General features: G+C 44.0%; 1 protein-coding gene across 1 annotated transcript; it reads left to right on the top strand.

Moving 5' to 3' along the window:
• Positions 1-647: 647 nt before the first annotated feature.
• On the top strand, positions 648-12,366 carry LOC123729544 (Fc receptor-like protein 5). Its single transcript, XM_045704413.1, has 5 exons — positions 648-875; positions 1,594-1,836; positions 6,264-6,557; positions 6,882-7,124; positions 12,323-12,366. The coding sequence occupies exons 2-5, from the start codon at positions 1,743-1,745 to the stop codon at positions 12,364-12,366; spliced, it is 675 nt and encodes a 224-aa protein (XP_045560369.1). The 5' UTR covers positions 648-875; positions 1,594-1,742.
• Positions 12,367-20,498: the final 8,132 nt, after the last annotated feature.

The raw sequence follows: 20,498 nt of genomic DNA, 5'->3' as shown, positions 1-20,498 counted from the left end.
CTCTCAGTTTTGTGTTTGTCCCATTTTGTGAATTCTTAATTGGTGAGCGGATCCCAGACCTCACAAACATAAAGGGCAATGGGTTAAAACTGATTCAAGTATTTTTAGCCAGTTTTTTAAAAATGGATATGTTGTATTTTATGTTCCTTTTGATTATTTTTGTCTTACTGAGATTTACTGGTCTGGCAGAATCTGTGCAGATCTAGGTGCTGCTGTAGGGCCTCCTTGGTTGGTGACAGAAGCACCAGATCATCAGCAAACAGTAGACATTTGACTTCAGATTCTAGTAGGGTGAGGCCGGGTGCTGCAGACTGTTCTAGTGTCCACGCCAATTCATTTATATATATGTTGAAGAGGGTGGGGCTTAAGCTACATTCCTGTCTCACCCCAATGCTGTCTGGCCCACAGGCTTCAACACTCTTAAGGGCTTAATATTTTATAATTTACTTTAAACAATGCAACTCTCTCTCTCTCTCTCTCTCTCTCTCTCTCTCTCTCTCTCTCTCTCTCTCTCTCTCTCTCTCTCTCTCTCTCTCTCTCTCTCTCTCTCTCTCTCTCTCTCTCTCTCTCTCTCTCTCTCTCTCTCTCTCTCTCTCTCTCTCTCTCTCTCTCTCTCTCTCTAAGCATCACTCCTGACAGATCTCAGTTTTTTAAATTAGAGTCTGTCTCTCTGAGCTGTGAGGTTCAGGGGAACTCTACTGGATGGAGAGTGGTGAGGAACACATCGAGAGGAATCCTTTCAGAGTGTAATACTGACTGGGGAAAACAACAAGGGTCTTCATGCATTGTATCACTAATACCATCAGACAGTGGAGTGTACTGGTGTGAGTTTGGGTCTGGAGAACACAGCAATGCTGTCAACATCACAGTACCTGGTATGTCCACAAACACCATCTACTAACAATATAGTGTTTAGTGGTTCATCTGGTTTCAGATAAGCTGATGTTATGTTTATATATTATATACAGCTGGAGCTGTGATCCTGGAGAGACCTGTTTATATATGATGTTTATATATTATATACAGCTGGTGCTGGGATCCTGGAGAGACCTGTTTATATATGATGTTTATATATTATATACAGCTGGAGCTGTGATCCTGGAGAGACCTGTTTATATATGATGTTTATATATTATATACAGCTGGTGCTGTGATCCTGGAGAGACCTGTTTATATATTATATACAGCTGGAGCTGTGATCCTGGAGAGCCCTGTTTATATATGATGTTTATATATTAGATACAGCTGGAGCTGTGATCCTGGAGAGACCTGTTTATATATGATGTTTATATATTATATACAGCTGGAGCTGTGATCCTGGAGAGACCTGTTTATATATGATGTTTATATATTATATACAGCTGGTGCTGTGATCCTGGAGAGACCTGTTTATATATGATGTTTATATATTATATACAGCTGGTGCTGGGATCCTGGAGAGACCTGTTTATATATGATGTTTATATATTATATACAGCTGGTCCTGTGATCCTGGAGAGACCTGTTTATATATGATGTTTATATATTATATACAGCTGGAGCTGTGATCCTGGAGAGACCTGTTTATATATGATGTTTATATATTATATACAGCTGGAGCTGTGATCCTGGAGAGCCCTGCCCTTCCTGTGACTGAGGGAGATTCTGTGACTCTGCGCTGCAGATATCAGGGAACTCCCTCTAACCTCACAGCTGATTTCTACAAAGATGGATCCCTCATCAGGACTGAGACTACAGGAGAGATGACCATCCCTGCAGTATCCAAGTCAGATGAAGGACTCTACAAGTGTACCAACTCTGAAGGAGAATCACCAGAGAGCAGGATGTCTGTGACAGGTGAGAATATGACATTCAGATTATCTGGTCCTTCTTTACACTGTTAGCACTGGTTCCATCGCTGAAAGCTGATTGGCTGGATGCGAAACATATACCACGTGTCATGTCTTTAGTATCATTAAAGGTGAAGACTGTTATTTCATCAAATCAATTGTCTGTAATTATTATTACGTGATTAAACTAATCATGTAAACGTAATTAACTAGGAAGTCGGGGCACCAAGGAAAATCTTCAGATTACAAAGTTATAATTTTCCTAATATAACTCTTCAGATATTTTAATATCTGATCAATTAGTCTTCTATTAATGAATTATTCTTTACCTTACGTTAGTCTCATTTCAATCATCGTAGAATTGTTGGTTATCTGCACGAACGCAGTCTCCACTATGATTCATCCATACACCAATTGTCTTAATCATTTATTTACCAACTAGCTAAATAATCACAGAAATGCATAAACAAACAAACAGTAGATATGGTTATAAGGAAATGATAGGGGAGGTTCCCTTGTGGGCTAAGCCGATATGACGGCTTGGTGGACAAAGGGAAGTGGGTGTGGACTGAGAATGGCAGGGAAAGACAAAACGGAGTCGCTAACCCTTTCCACATGAACACTCGCTCATTTGGGAATAATTGAATGTTGTGGTTGCCTTCTCTGTTGGAATCGTCAGTCCATCAGCTGGAGAGTCAGTTCATCAGAGAGTCTCTGGTTACTTCCCTAGAAGCCACAATGTCTTTCATGATTGTGGCTCTATCAGCGGCTCCGGATAGTGTCTGTTGAAATGGATATGTCAGGCGTCCATTGTTCTTAGAATAGATGTTTCGGCGGTTGTCGGTATTCTAATGCTTATTATGTAACTTCTTGCTGCAAACTAGTAATTTGTTTCTAAGATTCACACTCGATTCACACTCGTCATACATGTCCCTTAACCTCTATGGGCTAGGTGGGACGCAAGCGTCCCACCCGTGGTGCACTCCATCAACAGCAGGTGCATTTCAAGAGCGGCAAATTTGAATCCAAATAAATGTAAAAATTCAAATTTTTCAAACATACAACTATTTTACACCCTTTGAAAGATAAACATCTCCTTAATCTAACCACGTTTTACGATTTCAAAAAGGTTTTACGGCGAAAGCATAAATTTAGAGTATGTTAGGACAGTACATTTACAAGAGTTGTGTGTAATGTTGTGCCAATTCAAAGACAGGCGTCACCAAAACCATAAATCAGCTAAAATTATGCACTAACCTTTTACAATCTCCAACAGATGACACTCCTAGGACATTGTGTTAGACAATGCATGCATTTTTAGTTCTATCAAGTTCATATTTATATCCAAAAACAGCGTTTTACTGTGGCGTTGATGTTCGGGAAATCGTTTCCCTCCAATAACCGGCATTCAAGTCAGCACCACAAATTAAATAATTAAAATTAGAAAACATTGGTAAAATATTATATTGTCATTTAAAGAATTATAGATTTACATCTCTTGAACGCAATCAACTTGCCAGATTTAAAAATAACCTTACTGGGAAATCACACTTTGCAATAATCTGAGCACTGCGCCCAGAAAAATACGCGTTGCGATACAGACTAGCCGCCATGTTGGGGAGATCTAAAATCGAAAATACTATGTAAATAATCCATTACCTTTGATTCTCTTCATCAGATGTCACTTCCAGGTATCACAGGTCCATAACGAATGTAGTTTTGTTCAAAAAAGCTCATCATTTATGTCCAAAAATCTCCGTCTTGTTAGCACATGATCTAAGCCCGCCGGACTTCACTTCATGAACGAGGGGAAAAAATATATTAACGTTCGTTCAAACATGTCAAACGTTATATAGCATAAATCATTAGGGCCTTTTTTAACCAGAACATGAATAATATTCAAGGTGGACGAATGCATACTCTTTTATAACGTATTGGAACGAGGGTACCCAACATGAACTCGCGCGCCAGGTGTCTAATGGGACATCATCGTTCCATGGCTCTTGTTCGGTCAGATCTCCCTCCAGAAGACTCAAAACACTTTGTAAAGGCTGGTGACATCTAGTGGAAGCAATAGGAAGTGCCAAAATATTCCTCAGCCCCTGTGTTTTTCAATGGCATAGGTTTAAAGGTAATACAACACATCAGGTATCCACTTCCTGTCAGAAAATGTCTCAGGGTTTTGCCTGCCAAATGAGTTCTGTTATACTCACAGACACCATTCAAACAGTTTTAGAAACTTTAGGGTGTTTTCTATCCATATATAATAACTATATGCATATTCTAGTTACTGGGTAGGATTAGTAACCAGATTAAATCGGGTACATTTTTTTATCCAGCCGTGCAAATACTGCCCCCTAGCCCCAACAGGTTAAGTAAGAAACTTGCTAGCTACAAGAACAGAGGTCGAACTGTCTGTAAACTTATACAGCGGTCGTCCATTTGGTCACACAGCGACAGGGCTTCGTTTGTTGAACATTTCTAGTCTTCTGCAGATCGACGTGTTTTTAACGGTTACAGTAATGGATAGAGTAGATGAGAGATTGGGCCATCACAACAATAATGACTGCAGGTTGCACTAACGACTAACGACGAGCCCACATTACGTTTCAGTGTTGGAACGGATCCTGTAACGTCAAAGGCAGTTAGAGAGGGTGTCCTTGTTTCTCGTCGCTCGGCGAGTTGGGGTTAGGCGGTCAGGACCTAAGGAATGGTCCAAAAATGGCTCAAAATAGTTAAATAACAGAGAAGTCAGTGGTTGTGTGTGTGTGGGTGCTGCTATGTTAATTTTAACCTGTTGGGGATAGGGGGCAGTATTTGCACGGCCGGATAAAAAACGTACCCGGTTTAATCTGGTTACTACTCCTGCCCAGTACCTAGAATATGCATATAATTGTTTGATTTGGATAGAAAACACCCTAAAGTTTCTAAAACTGTTTGAATGGTGTCTGTGAGTATAACAGAACTCATTTGGCAGGCCAAAACCAGAGAAGATTCCAAACAGGAAGCGCTCTCTATGACCATTTCATGGCCTTCTTGATCATCTCTAACCAAAACAGGGGATCTCTGGCATGACGTGACATTTTCTAACGCTCCCATAGGCTCTCAGAAGGCGCCAGAACGATGAATGGTGGCTTTGCAGGCCCTGGCTGAAAAACATTAGCGCATTTTGATAGTGGTCGATCTGAGGACAATGAGACTGGAGGCGCGTGCACAAGCCGACACCATGTTTACTTTCTCTCTCTTTGAACGAAAACAACGACTCCCGGTCGAAATATTATCGCTTTTTTACGAGAAAAATAGCATAAAATTGATTTGACATAGCCCGGCATCACAGGGCTAGCTATTTAGACACCCACCAAGTTTAGCACTCACCAAAATCAGATTTACTATTAGAAAAGTTTGATTACCTTTGATGTTCTTCGTCAGAATGCACTCCCAGGACTTCTACTTCAATAACAAATGTTGGTTTGGTCCAAAATAATCCATAGTTATGTCCAACAGCGGCGTTTTGTTCGTGCGTTCTAGACACTATCCGAATGGTAAATAAGGGTCATGCGCATGGCGCATTTCGTGACAAAAGATTTCTAAATATTTCATTACCGTACTTCGAAGCATGTCAACCGCTGTTTAAAATCAATTTTTATGCCATTTTTCTCGCAAAAAAGCGATAATATTCCGACCGGGAATCTGCTTTTCGGTAAATAGAGGGAAAAAGAGAAAGACGGGGGTGGCCAGTGCACGCGCCTAAGCCCACTGTCCCTTGATCGGCCACTTGACAAAGGCGATAATGTGTTTCAGCCAGGGCTTTGAATTACGTCATTCAGCTTTTTCCCGGGCTCTGAGTGCCCATTGGAGCCGTAGGAAGTGTCACGTAACAGCAGAGATCCTTTGTAATGTATAGAGATGACAAAGAAGGCCAAGAAATGGTCAGACAGGGTACTTCCTGTACAGAATCTTCTCAGGTTTTGGCCTGCCAAATGAGTTCTGTTATACTCACAGACACCATTCAACCAGTTTTAGAAACTTTGGAGTGTTTTCTATCCAAAGCTAATAATTAAATGCATATTCTAGTTCCTGGGCAGGAGTAATAATCAGATTAAATCGGCTACGTTTTTTATTCGGCCGTGAAAATACTGCCCCCTAGCCATAACAGGTTAAGCTGCATCCCTGTCTCACCCCAATGCTGTCTGGCCCACAGGCTTCATCACTCTTAAGGGCTTAAAATTTTATAATATACTTTAAACAATGCATCTCTCTCTCTCTCTCTCTCTCTCTCTCTCTCTCTCTCTCTCTCTCTCTCTCTCTCTCTCTCTCTCTCTCTCTCTCTCTCTCTCTCTCTCTCTCTCTCTCTCTCTCTCTCTCTCTCTCTCTCTCTCTCTCTCTCTCTCTCTCTCTCTCTCTCTGGTCTCTCTGGTCTCTCTGGTCTCTCAGGTCTCTCAGGTCTCTCAGGTCTCTATCCTCCAGCCTCTCTAAGCATCAGACCTAACAGATCTCAGTTTTTTAAATTAGAGTCTGTCTCTCTGAGCTGTGAGGTTCAGGGGAACTCTGCTAGATGGAGAGTGGTGAGGAACACAGAGAGAGGAATCCTTTCAGAGTGTAGTACTGACTGGGGAAAACAACAAGGGTCTTCATGCAACGTCTCACTAATACCATCAGACAGTGGAGTGTACTGGTGTGAGTTTGGGTCTGGAGAACACAGCAATGCTGTCAACATCACAGTACATGGTATGTCCACAAACACCATCTACTAACATTATAGTGTTTAGTGGTTCATCTGGTTTCAGATAGCTGATGTTATGTTTATATATGATGTTTATATATTATATACAGCTGGAGCTGTGATCCTGGAGAGACCTGTTTATATATGATGTTTATATATTAAATACAGCTGGTGCTGTGATCCTGGAGAGACCTGTTTATATATTATGTTTATATATTATATACAGCTGGAGCTGTGATCCTGGAGAGCCCTGTTTATATATGATGTGTGTATATTATATACAGCTGGTGCTGTGATCCTGGAGAGACCTGTTTATATATTATATACAGCTGGAGCTGTGATCCTGGAGAGCCCTGCCCTTCCTGTGACTGAGGGAGATTCTGTGACTCTGCGCTGCAGATATCAGGGAACTCCCTCTAACCTCACAGCTGATTTCTACAAAGATGGATCCCTCATCAGGACTGAGACTACAGGAGAGATGACCATCCCTGCAGTATCCAAGTCAGATGAAGGACTCTACAAGTGTACCAACTCTGAAGGAGAATCACCAGAGAGCAGGATGTCTGTGACAGGTGAGAATATGACATTCAGATTATCTGGTCCTTCTTTACACTGTTAGCACTGGTTCCATCGCTGAAACCTGATTGGCTGGATGCGAAACATATACCACGTGTCATGTCTTTAGTATCATTAAAGGTGAAGACTGTTATTTCATCAAATCAATTGTCTGTAATTATTATTACGTGATTAAACTAATAATAATTAGTTCTCTCGTTAATCTAACCACACTGTCCAATTTCAAAAAGGCTTTACAACGAAAGCAAAACATTAGATTATGTCAGCAGAGTACCAAGCCAGAAATAATCAGACACCCATTTTTCAAGCTAGCATATAATGTCACAAAAACCTAGAAGACAGCTAAATGCAGCACTAACCTTTGATGATCTTCATCAGATGACAACCCTAGGACATTATGTTATACAATACATGCATGTTTTGTTCAATCAAATTCATATTTATATCAAAAACCAGCTTTTTACATTAGCATGTGACGTTCAGAACTAGCAAACTTCCGGGGAATTCGCTAAAATTTTACTAAATTACTCACGATAAACGTTCACAAAAAGCATAACAATTATTTTAAGAATTATAGATACAGACCTCCTCTATGCACTCGATATGTCCGATTTTAAAATAGCTTTTTGGTGAAAGCACATTTTGCAATATTCTAAGTACATAGCCCAGGCATCACGGGCTAGCTATTTAGACACCCGGCAAGTTTAGCACTCACCATAATCATATTTATTATTATAAAAGTTTGATTACCTTTTGTTGTCTTCGTCAGAATGCACTCCCAGGACTGTTACTTCAATAACAAATGTTGGTTTGGTCCAAAATAATCCATCGTTATATCCGAATAGCGGCGTTTTGTTCGTGCGTCCCAGACACTATCTGAAATGGTAAATCAGGGTCGCGCACATGGCGCAATTCGTGACAAAAAAAATCTTAATATTCCATTACCGTACTTCGAAGCATGTCAACCGCTGTTTAAAATCCATTTTTATGCCATTTTTCTCGTAAAAAAGCGATAATATTCCGACCGGGAATCTACTTTTAGCTAAACAGAGGAAAGTAAACAAAGCTTTCGGTCGACGCTGGCACGAGCCTGAGTCTCACAGTACTGTAACCAGCCACTACCCAAACGCGCTACTTTGTTTCAGCCAGAGCCTGCAAAGCCACGATTCAGCTTTTTACCGCCTTCTGAGACCCTATGGCAGCCGTAGGAAGTGTCACGGGACAGCTAAGATCCTCACTCTTCAATAAACAGAGACAAGAAGAACAACACCTTGTCAGACAGGCCACTTCCTGAACGAAACCTTCTCACATTTTTGCCTGCCAAATGAGTTCTGTTATACTCACAGACACCATTCAAACAGTTTTAGAAACTTTAGGGTGTTTTCTATCCATATGTAATAAGTATATGCATATTCTAGTTACTGGGTAGGAGTGGTAACCAGATTAAATCGGGTACGTTTTTTATCCGGCGGTGTAAATACTGCCCCCTAGCCCTAACAGGTTAACTATCAAGTAGGTGCTGCTGTTTTTCTCACCAACATACCTATCATAAAGTATATAACTCTTGCTATTAGTTCTCAGAAACCTGCCTACATCCTCGTTTACGCTCTCCACCTGCCCATTACTCTCTGGGTGAAACTCCTCTAAATGTTCCAACGCCGTATCTTCCTCTCCCCACACGGCGTATGCCCACTCCAGGGCTTTCCCAGACGTTCCATGAACGCCTTCCAGACCCTCGACGTGAACTGGGGACCCCGATCAGACACTATACCCTCAGGCACCCCGTAGTGCCGGAAGACGTGCGTAAACAAGCCCTCCGCAGTCAGTAGGGCCGTAGGGAGACCGGGCAGAGGGAGGAGATGCCAGGACTTCTCAATGACCAGGATCGTGGTGTTTCCCTGTGAGGGGGAGATCGGTAAGGAAATCCACCGACAGGTGCGACCAAGGCCGTTGTGGAACGGGTAAGGGGTGTAGCATACCTCTGGGCAGGTGCCTAGGAGCCTTACACTGGGTGCACACCAAGCAGGAGGAAACATAAACCCTCACGTCCTTAGCCAAGGTATGCCACCAGTACCTCCCGCTCAGACAGCGCACTGTCCGACTAATCCCAGGATGACCAGAGGAGGGTGACGAGTAGGCCCAATAGATCAACCAGTCACGGACAGCAGACGGAACTTACAGATGCCCAGCGGGACACTGGATGGGAGCGGGCTCTGCAAGCAACGCCTGCTCAATGCCCGCTTCCAGCTCCCACAACACCGGCCTGTTCAACGTCCAGCTCCCACACCACCGACGCTACCAGGCAGGAGGCCGGTAGGATAGGAGTATGATCCATGGGCCGCTCCTTTGTGTCATACAGCTGGGACAGTGATTCTGCCTTCACGTTCTGGGAACCTGGTCTGTAGGACAGGGTGAAAACAAAATGATTGAAAAACATGGCCCACCTTGCCTGGCGAGGGTTCAGTGTCCTCGCTGCCCGTATGTACTCCAGATTGCGGTGGTCAGTCCAGATGAGAAAAGGGTGTTTAGCCCCCTCAAGCCAATGTCTCCACGCCTTTAAAGCCTTGATGACAGCCAACAACTCCCGGTCCCCCATGTCATAGTTTCGCTCCGCCGGGCTGAGCTTCTTCGAGAAGAAGACACAGGGGCGGAGCTTCGGTGGCGTACCCGAGTGCTGAGAGAGCACCGCTCCTATCCCAGCCTCGGACGCATCCACCTCCACTATGAACGCCAAAGAGGGATCCGGATGGGCCAGCACGGGAGCCGTGGTAAACAGAGCCCTCAGGTGACTAAAAGCCCTGTCCGCCTCAGCTGTCCACTGCAAATGCACCGGGTCCCCCTTCAACAGTGAGGTAATGGGAGCCGCTACCTGACCAAAACCCCGGATAAACCTCTGGTAGTAGTTGGCAAACCTAAAAACCACTGCACCTCCATTACCGTGGTGGGAGTCGGCCAATTACGCACGGCTGATATGCGATCACTCTCCATCTCCACCCCTGAGGTGGAAATGCGGTACCCTAGGAAGGAGACAGACGGCTGGAAGAACAGGCATTTCTCAGCCTTGACGTACAGGTCATGCTCCAACAGTCGACCAAGCACTCTGCGCACCAGGGACCCATGCTCGGCGCGTGTAGTGGAGTATATCAGAATGTCAACAATATACACCACTACACCCTGCCCGTGCAGGTCCCTGAAAATTTAGTCTACAAAGGCTTAGAAGACTGATGGAGCATTCATCAACCCGTACGGCATGACGAGGTACTTATAATGCCCTGAGGTCGTACTGAATGCCGTCTTCCACTCGTCTCCCTCCCGGATACGCACCAGGTTGTAAGCGCTCCCGAGATCTATTTTGGTGAAGAAGCGCGCCCCATGCATTGACTCAATCGCTGTGGCGATGGGCGGTAGCGGGTAACTGTACCTCACCGTGATCTGGTTTAGACCTCGATAGTCAATACACGGGCGCAGACCTCCCTCCTTCTTCTTCACAAAAAAGAAACTCGAGGAGGCAGGTGAAGTGGAGGACTGAATGTACCCCTGACGCAGGGATTCGGAGACATGTTTCCATCGCCACATTCTCCACCTGTGACAAGGTATACACGTGACTCCTGGGAAGTGCAGCGTCTACCAGAAGATTTATTGCACAATCTCCCCGTTGATGGGGTGGTAATTGAGTCGCCTTCCGTTTAGAGAAGGCGAGAGCCAAATCGGCATATTTGTGGTGAATGCGCATGATGGAGACCTGGTCTGGACTTTCCACCGTAGTAGCACCAACGGAAACCCCTAAACACCTCCCCGAGCACTCTCGCGACCACCCCATGAAAGCCCTTTGTTTCCAAGAAACAGTGGGGTCATGACATGCTAACCAGGGTAGGCCCAGCACCACGGGAAATGCAGGAGAATCAATAAGGAAGAGACTAATTCTCTCCTTGTGACCCCCCTGCATCACCATGCCCAGCGGAGCGGTGACCTCCCTAATCAACCCTGACCCTAATGGTCGAGTATCTAAGGCGTGAACGGGGAAGGGCACATCCACGGGAACAATGGGGATCCCTAAACTATGGGCGAACGATCTATCTTTAAAATTCCCAGCTGCGCCTGAATCGACGAGCGCCTTATGCTGGGAATGCGGGGAAAACTCCGAAAAGTAACATACAAAACCATATGTGCAACAGAGGGCTCTGGGTGAGAATGGTGCCGGCTCACCTGGGGTGATGCCAGAGCGCCCTGCCTGCGGCCTCGATCCCCAGAGGAACCAACCCGGCACCGACCGGCAGTGTGACCTCTGCAGCCACAGATGGTGCACGAGCTGGAACCTCCTCCGGTCTCCCTGCGCACCGCCCCTCCCAGCTCCATGGGTTCAGGAGAGGTAGTGCGTGGGAATGGAACCGACAGACCCCGATCTCGACGTAATAATAATACTAGCAATAATAATAGTAATAATAGTAATAATAATAATAATAATAATAATAATAATAATAATAATAACAATACTAATAATAGTAATAATAATAATAATAATAATAATAGCAATAATATTAATAATAGCAATAATAATAGCAATAATAATAACTATAATCATGATAATAATGATAATAATGATAATAGTAATAATAGTAATAATAATAGTAAAAATAATAATAGTAATAATATTAATATTAATAATAATTGTAATAATAATAGAAATAATAATAATTGTAATAATAGTAATAATAATAATAGTAATAATAATAAAATAGTAATAATAATAATAGTAATAATAATAAAAAATAATAAGAATAATAGTAATAGTAATAATAATAATAATAGTAATAATAATATTAGTAGTAATAGTAATAAGTGTAATAACAAAGATAATATAACAATAATAGTAAAAATAATAAAAATAATCATAGTAATAATAATAATAGCAATTTTTCTCAAATTTGCTTTGATACTGCTTTTTAGACAATTTAAGTTTTGAGTAGCCAAATTGACACCTTCTTTATTGTTTTGGTATTGTGAGTTATTAAAGACCTGTATAGAGTTCATAATTTAATTTTCAATGTTTCAATGAACTTCTCTGCACTGTTTGGAGCAAATCTGTACAATTGGTTCATGTAGAGTTAATATTTTTTATGAGTATTGCTGGTTAATTTCTTCAGAAACACGTTGATCTGACTGTGATCTGACAATGGTGTCTGTGGTCTGACAGTGAATGCACTAATGGAGGAGGGGTCAATGTCAGTGATGGCATAATTGACTACATGTGTCCAAAGAGCTGAGCAGTAAGTAAACCGACCTAAAGAGTCCCATCTGATTCTACCATTAAACATGCACAGGCCTAAGGCTCGACAGAGATTCACTAACTCCTTCCCATTTTTGTTCAGTATTTGGTCAGGACTGTTTATATTATGTATAATAGGGCTACAGTACAAGGAGGGGTGTCTAAATATGTGGTGGTAAAATTGTACCTTTGTTAAGTTTTTGCCAAATGTGGTTAGTACCTTTTTTCATTTCATTCATTGCTGAGACCTGCTTATGCGAAATGTTGATTCCACCTGAGTCCCTCCCCCATTTAACATATTTATGTTTGACTGATGGTAGGAAACTTTCTCTTTAGCCTGAGGGACACTGAGTATCTATGTCTCCACGACACCATGTTTCCAGTAGGATTATGATGTCCTGTCCCTTGACGTTTTTTAATCCATTCTGTATTTGTTGTTTTATAACCAAAATGTGAAGAGTATATGTCCTGGATATTTGTAGAACTGATAATTAATGATCTAATTTATAATAAGTGATATTCACTGGTTTGAGTAAAGAACATTGAAAAAATCATTATACGTATAAATATACACACATCATTACATATATAATTATTATTATAATATCAGTGCCAATAAAATAAATAATAATTGTAAACAAATTAATAAGAATGGATAAGATTGCACTAAAAATAATTACAATGCCATGGGGTCTAGTAGAGCTGTGTTGTGATGGGGTCTAGTAGAGCTGTGTTGTGATGGGGTCTAGTAGAGCTGTGTTGTGATGGGTCTAGTAGAGCTGTGTTGTGATGGGGTCTAGTAGTGCTGTGTTGTGATGGGGTCTAGTAGAGCTGTGTTGTGATGGGGTCTAGTAGAGCTGTGTTGTGATGGGGTCTAGTAGAGCTGTGTTGTGATGGGCCAGGTCTAGTAGAGCTGTGTTGTGATGGGCCAGGTCTAGTAGAGCTGTGTTGTGATGGGGTCTAGTAGTGCTGTGTTGTGATGGGGGTCTAGTAGTGCTGTGTTGTGATGGGGTCTAGTAGAGCTGTGTTGTGATGGGGTCTAGTAGAGCTGTGTTGTGATGGGTCTAGTAGTGCTGTGTTGTGATGGGCCAGGTCTAGTAGAGCTTTGTTGTGATGGGACAGTTCTAGTAGTGCTGTGTTGTGATGGGGTCTAGTAGAGCTGTGTTGTGATGGGGTCTAGTAGAGCTGTGTTGTGATGGGGTCTAGTAGAGCTGTGTTGTGATGGGGTCTAGTAGAGCTGTGTTGTCATGGGGTCTAGTAGAGCTGTGTTGTGATGGGGTCTAGTAGAGCTGTGTTGTTATGGGGTCTAGTAGAGCTGTGATGTGATGGGGTCTAGTAGAGCTGTGTTGTGATGGGTCTAGTAGAGCTGTGTTGTGATGGGGTCTAGTAGAGCTGTGTTGTGATGGGGTCTAGTAGAGCTGTGTTGTCATGGGGTCTAGTAGACCTGTGTTGTGATGGGTCTAGTAGAGCTGTGTTGTGATCAAATCAAATGTATTTATATAGCCCTTCGTACATCAGCTGATATCTCAAAGTGCTGTACAGAAACCCAGCCTAAAACCCCAAACAGCAAGCAATGCATGTGAAAGAAGCACGGTGGCTAGGAAAAACTCCCTAGGAAAAACTCCCTAGAAAGGCCAAAAACCTAGGAAGAAACCTAGAGAGGAACCAGGCTATGAGGGGTGACCAGTCCTCTTCTGGCTGTGCCGGGTGGATATTATAACAGAACATGGTCAAGATGTTAAAATGTTCATAAATGACCAGCATGGTCAAATAATAATAATCATAGTAGTTGTCGAGGGTGCAACAAGCACGTCCGGTGAACAGGTCAGGGTTCCATAGCCGCAGGCAGAACAGTTGAAACTGGAGCAGCAGCACGGCCAGGTGGACTAGGGACAGCAAGGAGTCATCATGCCAGGTAGTCCTGAGGCATGGTCCTAGGGCTCAGGTCCTCCGAGAGAAAGACAGAAAGAAAGAGAGAAAGAGAGAATTAGAGAGAGCATATTTAAATACACACAGGACACCGGATAAGACAAGAGAAATACTCCAGATGTAACAGACTGACCCTAGCCCCCCGACACATAAACTACTGCAGCATAAATACTGGAGGCTGAGACAGGAGGGATCAGAAGACACTGTGGCCCCATCCGATGATACCACCGGACAGGGCCAAACAGGCAGGATATAACCCCACCCACTTTGCCAAAGCACAGCCCCCACACCACTAGAGGGATGTCTCCAACCACCAACTTACCGTCCTAAGACAAGGCCGAGTATAGCCCACAAAGACCTCCGCCACGGCACAGCCCAAGGGGGGGGTCGCCAACCCAGACAGGAAGACCACGTCAGTGACTCAACCCACTCAAGTGACGCAACCCTCCCATGGACGGCATGGAAGAACACCAGTAAGCCAGTGACTCAGCCCCTGTAATAGGGTTAGAGGCAGAGAATCCCAGCGGAGAGAGGGGAACCGGCAAGGCAGAGACAGCAAGGGCGGTTCGTTGCTCCAGCCTTTCCATTCACCTTCACACTCCTGGGCCAGACTATACTTAATCATAGGACCTTAAAGGTTGAGACTGAGTCTGCGTCTCTCACATGGGTAGGCAGACCATTCCATAAAAATGGAGCTCTATAGGAGAAAGCACTACCTCCAGCCGTTTGCTTAGAAATTCTAGGGACAATTAGGAGGCCTGCGTCTTGTGACCATAGCGTACATGTAGGTATGTACGGCAGGACCAAATCGGAAAGATAGGTAGGAGCAAGCCCATGTAATGCTTTGTAGGTTAGCAGTAAAACCTTGAAATCAGCCCTTGCCTTAACAGGAAGCCAGTGTAGGGAGGCTAGCACTGGAGTAATACGATAACATTTTTTGGTTCTAGTCAGGATTCTAGCAGCCGTATTTAGCACTAACTGAAGTTTGTTTAGTGCTTTATCCGGGTAGCCGGAAAGTAGAGCATTGCAGTAGTCCAGCCTAGAAATAACAAAAGCATGGATTAATTTTTCTGCATCATTTTTGGACAGAAAGTTTCTGATTTTTACAATGTTACGTAGATGGAAAAAAGCTGTCCTTGAAACAGTCTTGATATGTTCTTCAAAAGAGAGATCGGGGGCCAGAGTAATGCCGAGGTCCTTCAAAGTTTTATTTGAGACGACTGTACAACCATCCAGATTAATTGTCAGATTCAACAGAAGATCTCTGTTTCTTGGGACCTAGAACAAGCATCTCTGTTTTGTCTGAGTTTAAAAGTAGAAAGTTTGCAGCCATCCAGTTCTTTATGTCTGAAACACAGGCTTCTAGCGAGGGCAATTTTGGGGCTTCACCATGTTTCATTGAAATGTACAGCTGTGTGTCGTCCGCATAGCAGTGAAATTTAACATTATGTTTTTGAATGACATCCCCAAGAGGTAAAATATATAGTGAAAACAATAGTGGTCCTAAAACGGAACCTTGATGAACACCGAAATGTACAATTGATTTGTCAGAGGACAAACCATTCACAGAGACAAACTGATATCTTTCCGACAGATAAGATCTAAACCAGGCCAGAACTTGTCCATGTAGACCAATTTGGGTTTCCAATCTCTCCAAAAGAATGTGGTGTTCGATGGTATCAAAAGCAGCACTAAGATCTAGGAGCACGAGGACAGATGCAGAGCCTCGGTCTGACGTCATTAAAAGGTAATTTACCACCTTCACAAGTGCAGTCTCAGTGCTATGATGGGGTCTAAAACCAGACTGAAGCGTTTCGTATACATTGTTTGTCTTCAGGAAGGCAGTGAGTTGCTGCGCAACAGCTTTTCTAAAAAATTTTGAGAGGAATGGAAGATTCGATATAGGCCGATAGTTTTTTATAACTTCTGGGTCAAGATTCGGCTTTTTCAAGAGAGGCTTTATTACTGCCACTTTTAGTGAGCTTGGTACACATCCGGTGGATAGAGAGCCGTTTATTATGTTCAACATAGGAGGGCCAAGCACAGGAAGCAGCTCTTTCAGTAGTTTAGTTGGAATAGGGTCCAGTATGCAGCTTGAGGGTTTAGAGGCCATGATTATTTTCATCATTGTGTCAAGAGATATAGTACTAAAACACTTCAGTATCTCCCTTGATCCTAGGTCCTGGCAGAGTTGTGCAGACTCAGGACAATGGAGCTTTGGAGGAATACCCAGATTTAAAGAGGAGTCTGTAATTTGCTTTCTAATGATCATGATCTTTTCCTCAAAGAAGTTCATAAACTTATTACTGCTGAAGTGAAAGCCATCCTCCATTTGCGAATGCTGCTTTTTAGTTAGCTTTGCGACAGTATCAAAAATAAATTTCGGATTGTTCTTATTTTCCTCAATTAAGTTGGAAAAATAGGATGATCGAGCAGCAGTGAGGGCTCTTCGATACTGCACGGTACTGTCTTTCCAAGCTAGTCGAAAGACTTCCAGTTTGGTGTGGCGCCATTTCCGTTCCAATTTTCTGGAAGCTTGCTTCAGAGCTCGTGTATTTTCTGTATACCAGGGAGCTAGTTTATTATGACAGATGTTTTTAGTTTTTAGGGGTGCAACTGCATCTAGGGTATTGCGCAAGGTTAAATTGAGTTCCTCGGTTAGGTGGTTAACTGATTTTTGTCCTCTGACGTCCTTGGGTAGGCAGAGGGAGTCTGGAAGGGCATCAAGGAATCTTTGGGTTGTCTGAGAATTTATAGCACGTCTTTTAATGCTTCTTGGTTGGGGTCTGAGCAGATTATTTGTTGCAATTGCAAACACAATAAAATGGTGGTCCGATAATCCAGGATTATGAGGAAAAACATTAAGATCCACAACATTTCTTCCATGGGACAAAACTAGGTCCAGAGTATGACTGTGGCAGTGAGTAGGTCCAGAGACATGTTGGACAAAACCCACTGAGTCGATGATGGCTCCGAAAGCCTTTTGGAGTGGGTCTGTGGACTTTTCCATGTGAATGTTAAAGTCACCAAAAATTAGAATATTATCTGCTATGACGACAAGATCCGATAGGAATTCAGGGAACTCAGTGAGGAACACTGCCTATGACCCAGGAGGCCTGTAAACAGTAGCTATAAAAAGTGAGCGAGTAGGCTGCATAGATTTCATGACTAGAAGCTCAAAAGACGAATACGTCATTGTTTTTTTTTGTAAATTGAAATTTGCAAACATAAATGTTAGCAACACCTCCGCCTTTGCCGGATGCACGGGGGGTATGGTCACTAGTGTAACCAGGAGGAGAGGCCTCATTTAGTAAAGCTGTGTTGTGATGGGGTCTAGTAGAGCTGTGTTGTGATGGGTCTAGTAGAGCTGTGTTGTGATGGGGTCTAGTAGAGCTGTGTTGTGATGGGGTCTAGTAGAGCTGTGTTGTGATGGGGTCTAGTAGTGCTGTGTTGTGATGGGGTCTAGTAGAGCTGTGTTGTGATGTGGTCTAGTAGAGCAGTGTTGTGATGGGGTCTAGTAGAGCTGTGCTGTGATGGGGTCTAGTAGAGCTGTGCTGTGATGGGGTCTAGTAGTGCTGTGTTGTGATGGGGTCTAGTAGAGCTGTGTTGTGATGGGGTCTAGTAGTGCTGTGTTGTGATGGGGTCTAGAAGAGCTGTGTTATGATGGGGTCTAGTAGTGCTGTGTTGTGATGGGGTCTAGTAGAGCTGTGTTGTGATGGGGTCTAGTAGAGCTGTGTTGTGATGGGGTCTAGTAGAGCTGTGTTGTGATGGGGTCTAGTAGAGCTGTGTTGTGATGGGGTCTAGTAGAGCTGTGTTGTGATGGGGTCTAGTAGAGCTGTGCTGTGATGGGGTCTAGTAGAGCTGTGTTGTGATGGGGTCTAGTAGAGCTGTGTTGTGATGGGGTCTAGTAGTGCTGTGTTGTGATGGGGTCTAGAAGAGCTGTGTTATGATGGGGTCTAGTAGTGCTGTGTTGTGATGGGGTCTAGTAGAGCTGTGTTGTGATGGGGTCTAGTAGAGCTGTGTTGTGATGGGGTCTAGTTGAGCTGTGTTGTGATGGGGTCTAGTAGAGCTGTGTTGTGATGGGGTCTAGTAGAGCTGTGTTGTGATGGGGTCTAGTAGAGCTGTGTTGTGATGGGTCTGGTCTAGTAGAGCTGTGTTGTGATGGGTCTGGTCTAGTAGAGCTGTGTTGTGATGGGTGTAGTAGAGCTGTGTTGTGATGGGGTCTAGTAGAGCTGTGCTGTGATGGGTCTAGTAGAGCTGTGTTGTGATGGGTCTAGTAGTGCTGTGTTGTGATGGGGTCTAGTAGAGCTGTGCTGTGATGGGTCTAGTAGAGCTGTGTTGTGATGGGTCTAGTAGAGCTGTGTTGTGATGGGGTCTAGTAGTGCTGTGTTGTGATGGGGTCTAGTAGAGCTGTGTTGTGATGGGGTCTAGTAGAGCTGTGTTGTGATGGGGTCTAGTAGAGCTGTGTTGTGATGGGTCTAGTAGTGCTGTGTTGTGGTGGGGTCTAGTAGAGCTGTGTTGTCATGGGGTCTAGTAGAGCTGTGTTGTGATGGGGTCTAGTAGAGCTGTGTTGTGATGGGGTCTAGTTGAGCTGTGTTGTGATGGGGTCTAGTAGAGCTGTGTTGTGATGGGTCTGGTAGAGCTGTGTTGTGATGGGGTCTAGTAGAGCTGTGTTGTGATGGGCCAGGTTCAGTAGAGCTGTATTTGATGAGGTCTAGTAGAGCTGTGTTGTGATGGGGTCTAGTTGTGCTGTGTTGTGATGGGGTCTAGTAGAGCTGTGTTGTGATGGGGTCTAGCAGTGCTGTGTTGTGATGGGGTCTAGTAGAGCTGTGTTGTGATGGGTCTAGTAGAGCTGTATTGTGATGGGCCAGGTCCAGTAGAGCTGTGTTGTGATGGGTCTAGTAGAGCTGTATTGTGATGGGCCAGGTCCAGTAGAGCTGTGTTGTGATGGGTCAAGTAGAGCTGTGTTGTGATGTGGTCCAGTAGAGCTGTGTTGTGATGGGTCTAGTAGAGCTGTGTTGTGATGTGGTCCAGTAGAGCTGTGTTGTGATGGGGTCTAGTAGAGCTGTGTTGTGATGGGGTCTAGTAGAGCAATGTTGTGATGTGGTCTAGTAGTGCTGTGTTGTGATGGGGTCTAGTAGAGCTGTGTTGTGATGGGGTCTAGTAGAGCTGTGTTGTGATGGGGTCTAGTAGAGCTGTGTTGTGATGGTGTCCAGTAGAGCTGTGTTGTGATGGGGTCTAGTAGAGCTGTGTTGTGATGGGGTCTAGTAGAGCTGTGTTGTGATGGGGTCTAGTAGAGCTGTGTTGTGATGGGGTCTAGTAGAGCTGTGTTGTGATGGGGTCTAGTAGAGCTGTGTTGTGATGGGTCTAGTAGTGCTGTGTTGTGATGGGGTCTAGAAGAGCTGTGTTATGATGGGGTCTAGTAGTGCTGTGTTGTGATGGGGTCTAGTAGAGCTGTGTTGTGATGGGGTCTAGTAGAGCTGTGTTGTGATGGGGTCTAGTAGAGCTGTGTTGTGATGGGGTCTAGTAGAGCTGTGTTGTGATGGGGTCTAGTAGTGCTGTGTTGTGATGGGGTCTAGTAGAGCTGTGTTGTGATGGGGTCTAGTAGAGCTGTGTTGTGATGGGTCTAGTAGAGCTGTGTTGTGATGGGGTCTAGTAGAGCTGTGTTGTGATGGGGTCTAGTAGAGCTGTGTTGTGATGGGGTCTAGTAGTGCTGTGTTGTGATGGGGTCTAGTAGAGCTGTGTTGTGATGTGGTCTAGTAGAGCAGTGTTGTGATGGGGTCTAGTAGAGCTGTGCTGTGATGGGGTCTAGTAGAGCTGTGCTGTGATGGGGTCTAGTAGTGCTGTGTTGTGATGGGGTCTAGTAGAGCTGTGTTGTGATGGGGTCTAGTAGTGCTGTGTTGTGATGGGGTCTAGAAGAGCTGTGTTATGATGGGGTCTAGTAGTGCTGTGTTGTGATGGGGTCTAGTAGAGCTGTGTTGTGATGGGGTCTAGTAGAGCTGTGTTGTGATGGGGTCTAGTAGAGCTGTGTTGTGATGGGGTCTAGTAGAGCTGTGTTGTGATGGGGGTCTAGTAGAGCTGTGTTGTGATGGGGTCTAGTAGAGCTGTGCTGTGATGGGGTCTAGTAGAGCTGTGTTGTGATGGGGTCTAGTAGAGCTGTGTTGTGATGGGGTCT

Source organism: Salmo salar, chromosome ssa21 (assembly GCF_905237065.1).
Source record: "Salmo salar chromosome ssa21, Ssal_v3.1, whole genome shotgun sequence".
NCBI lineage: Eukaryota > Metazoa > Chordata > Actinopteri > Salmoniformes > Salmonidae > Salmo > Salmo salar.
This window is presented reverse-complemented; position numbering and strand designations above follow the sequence as displayed.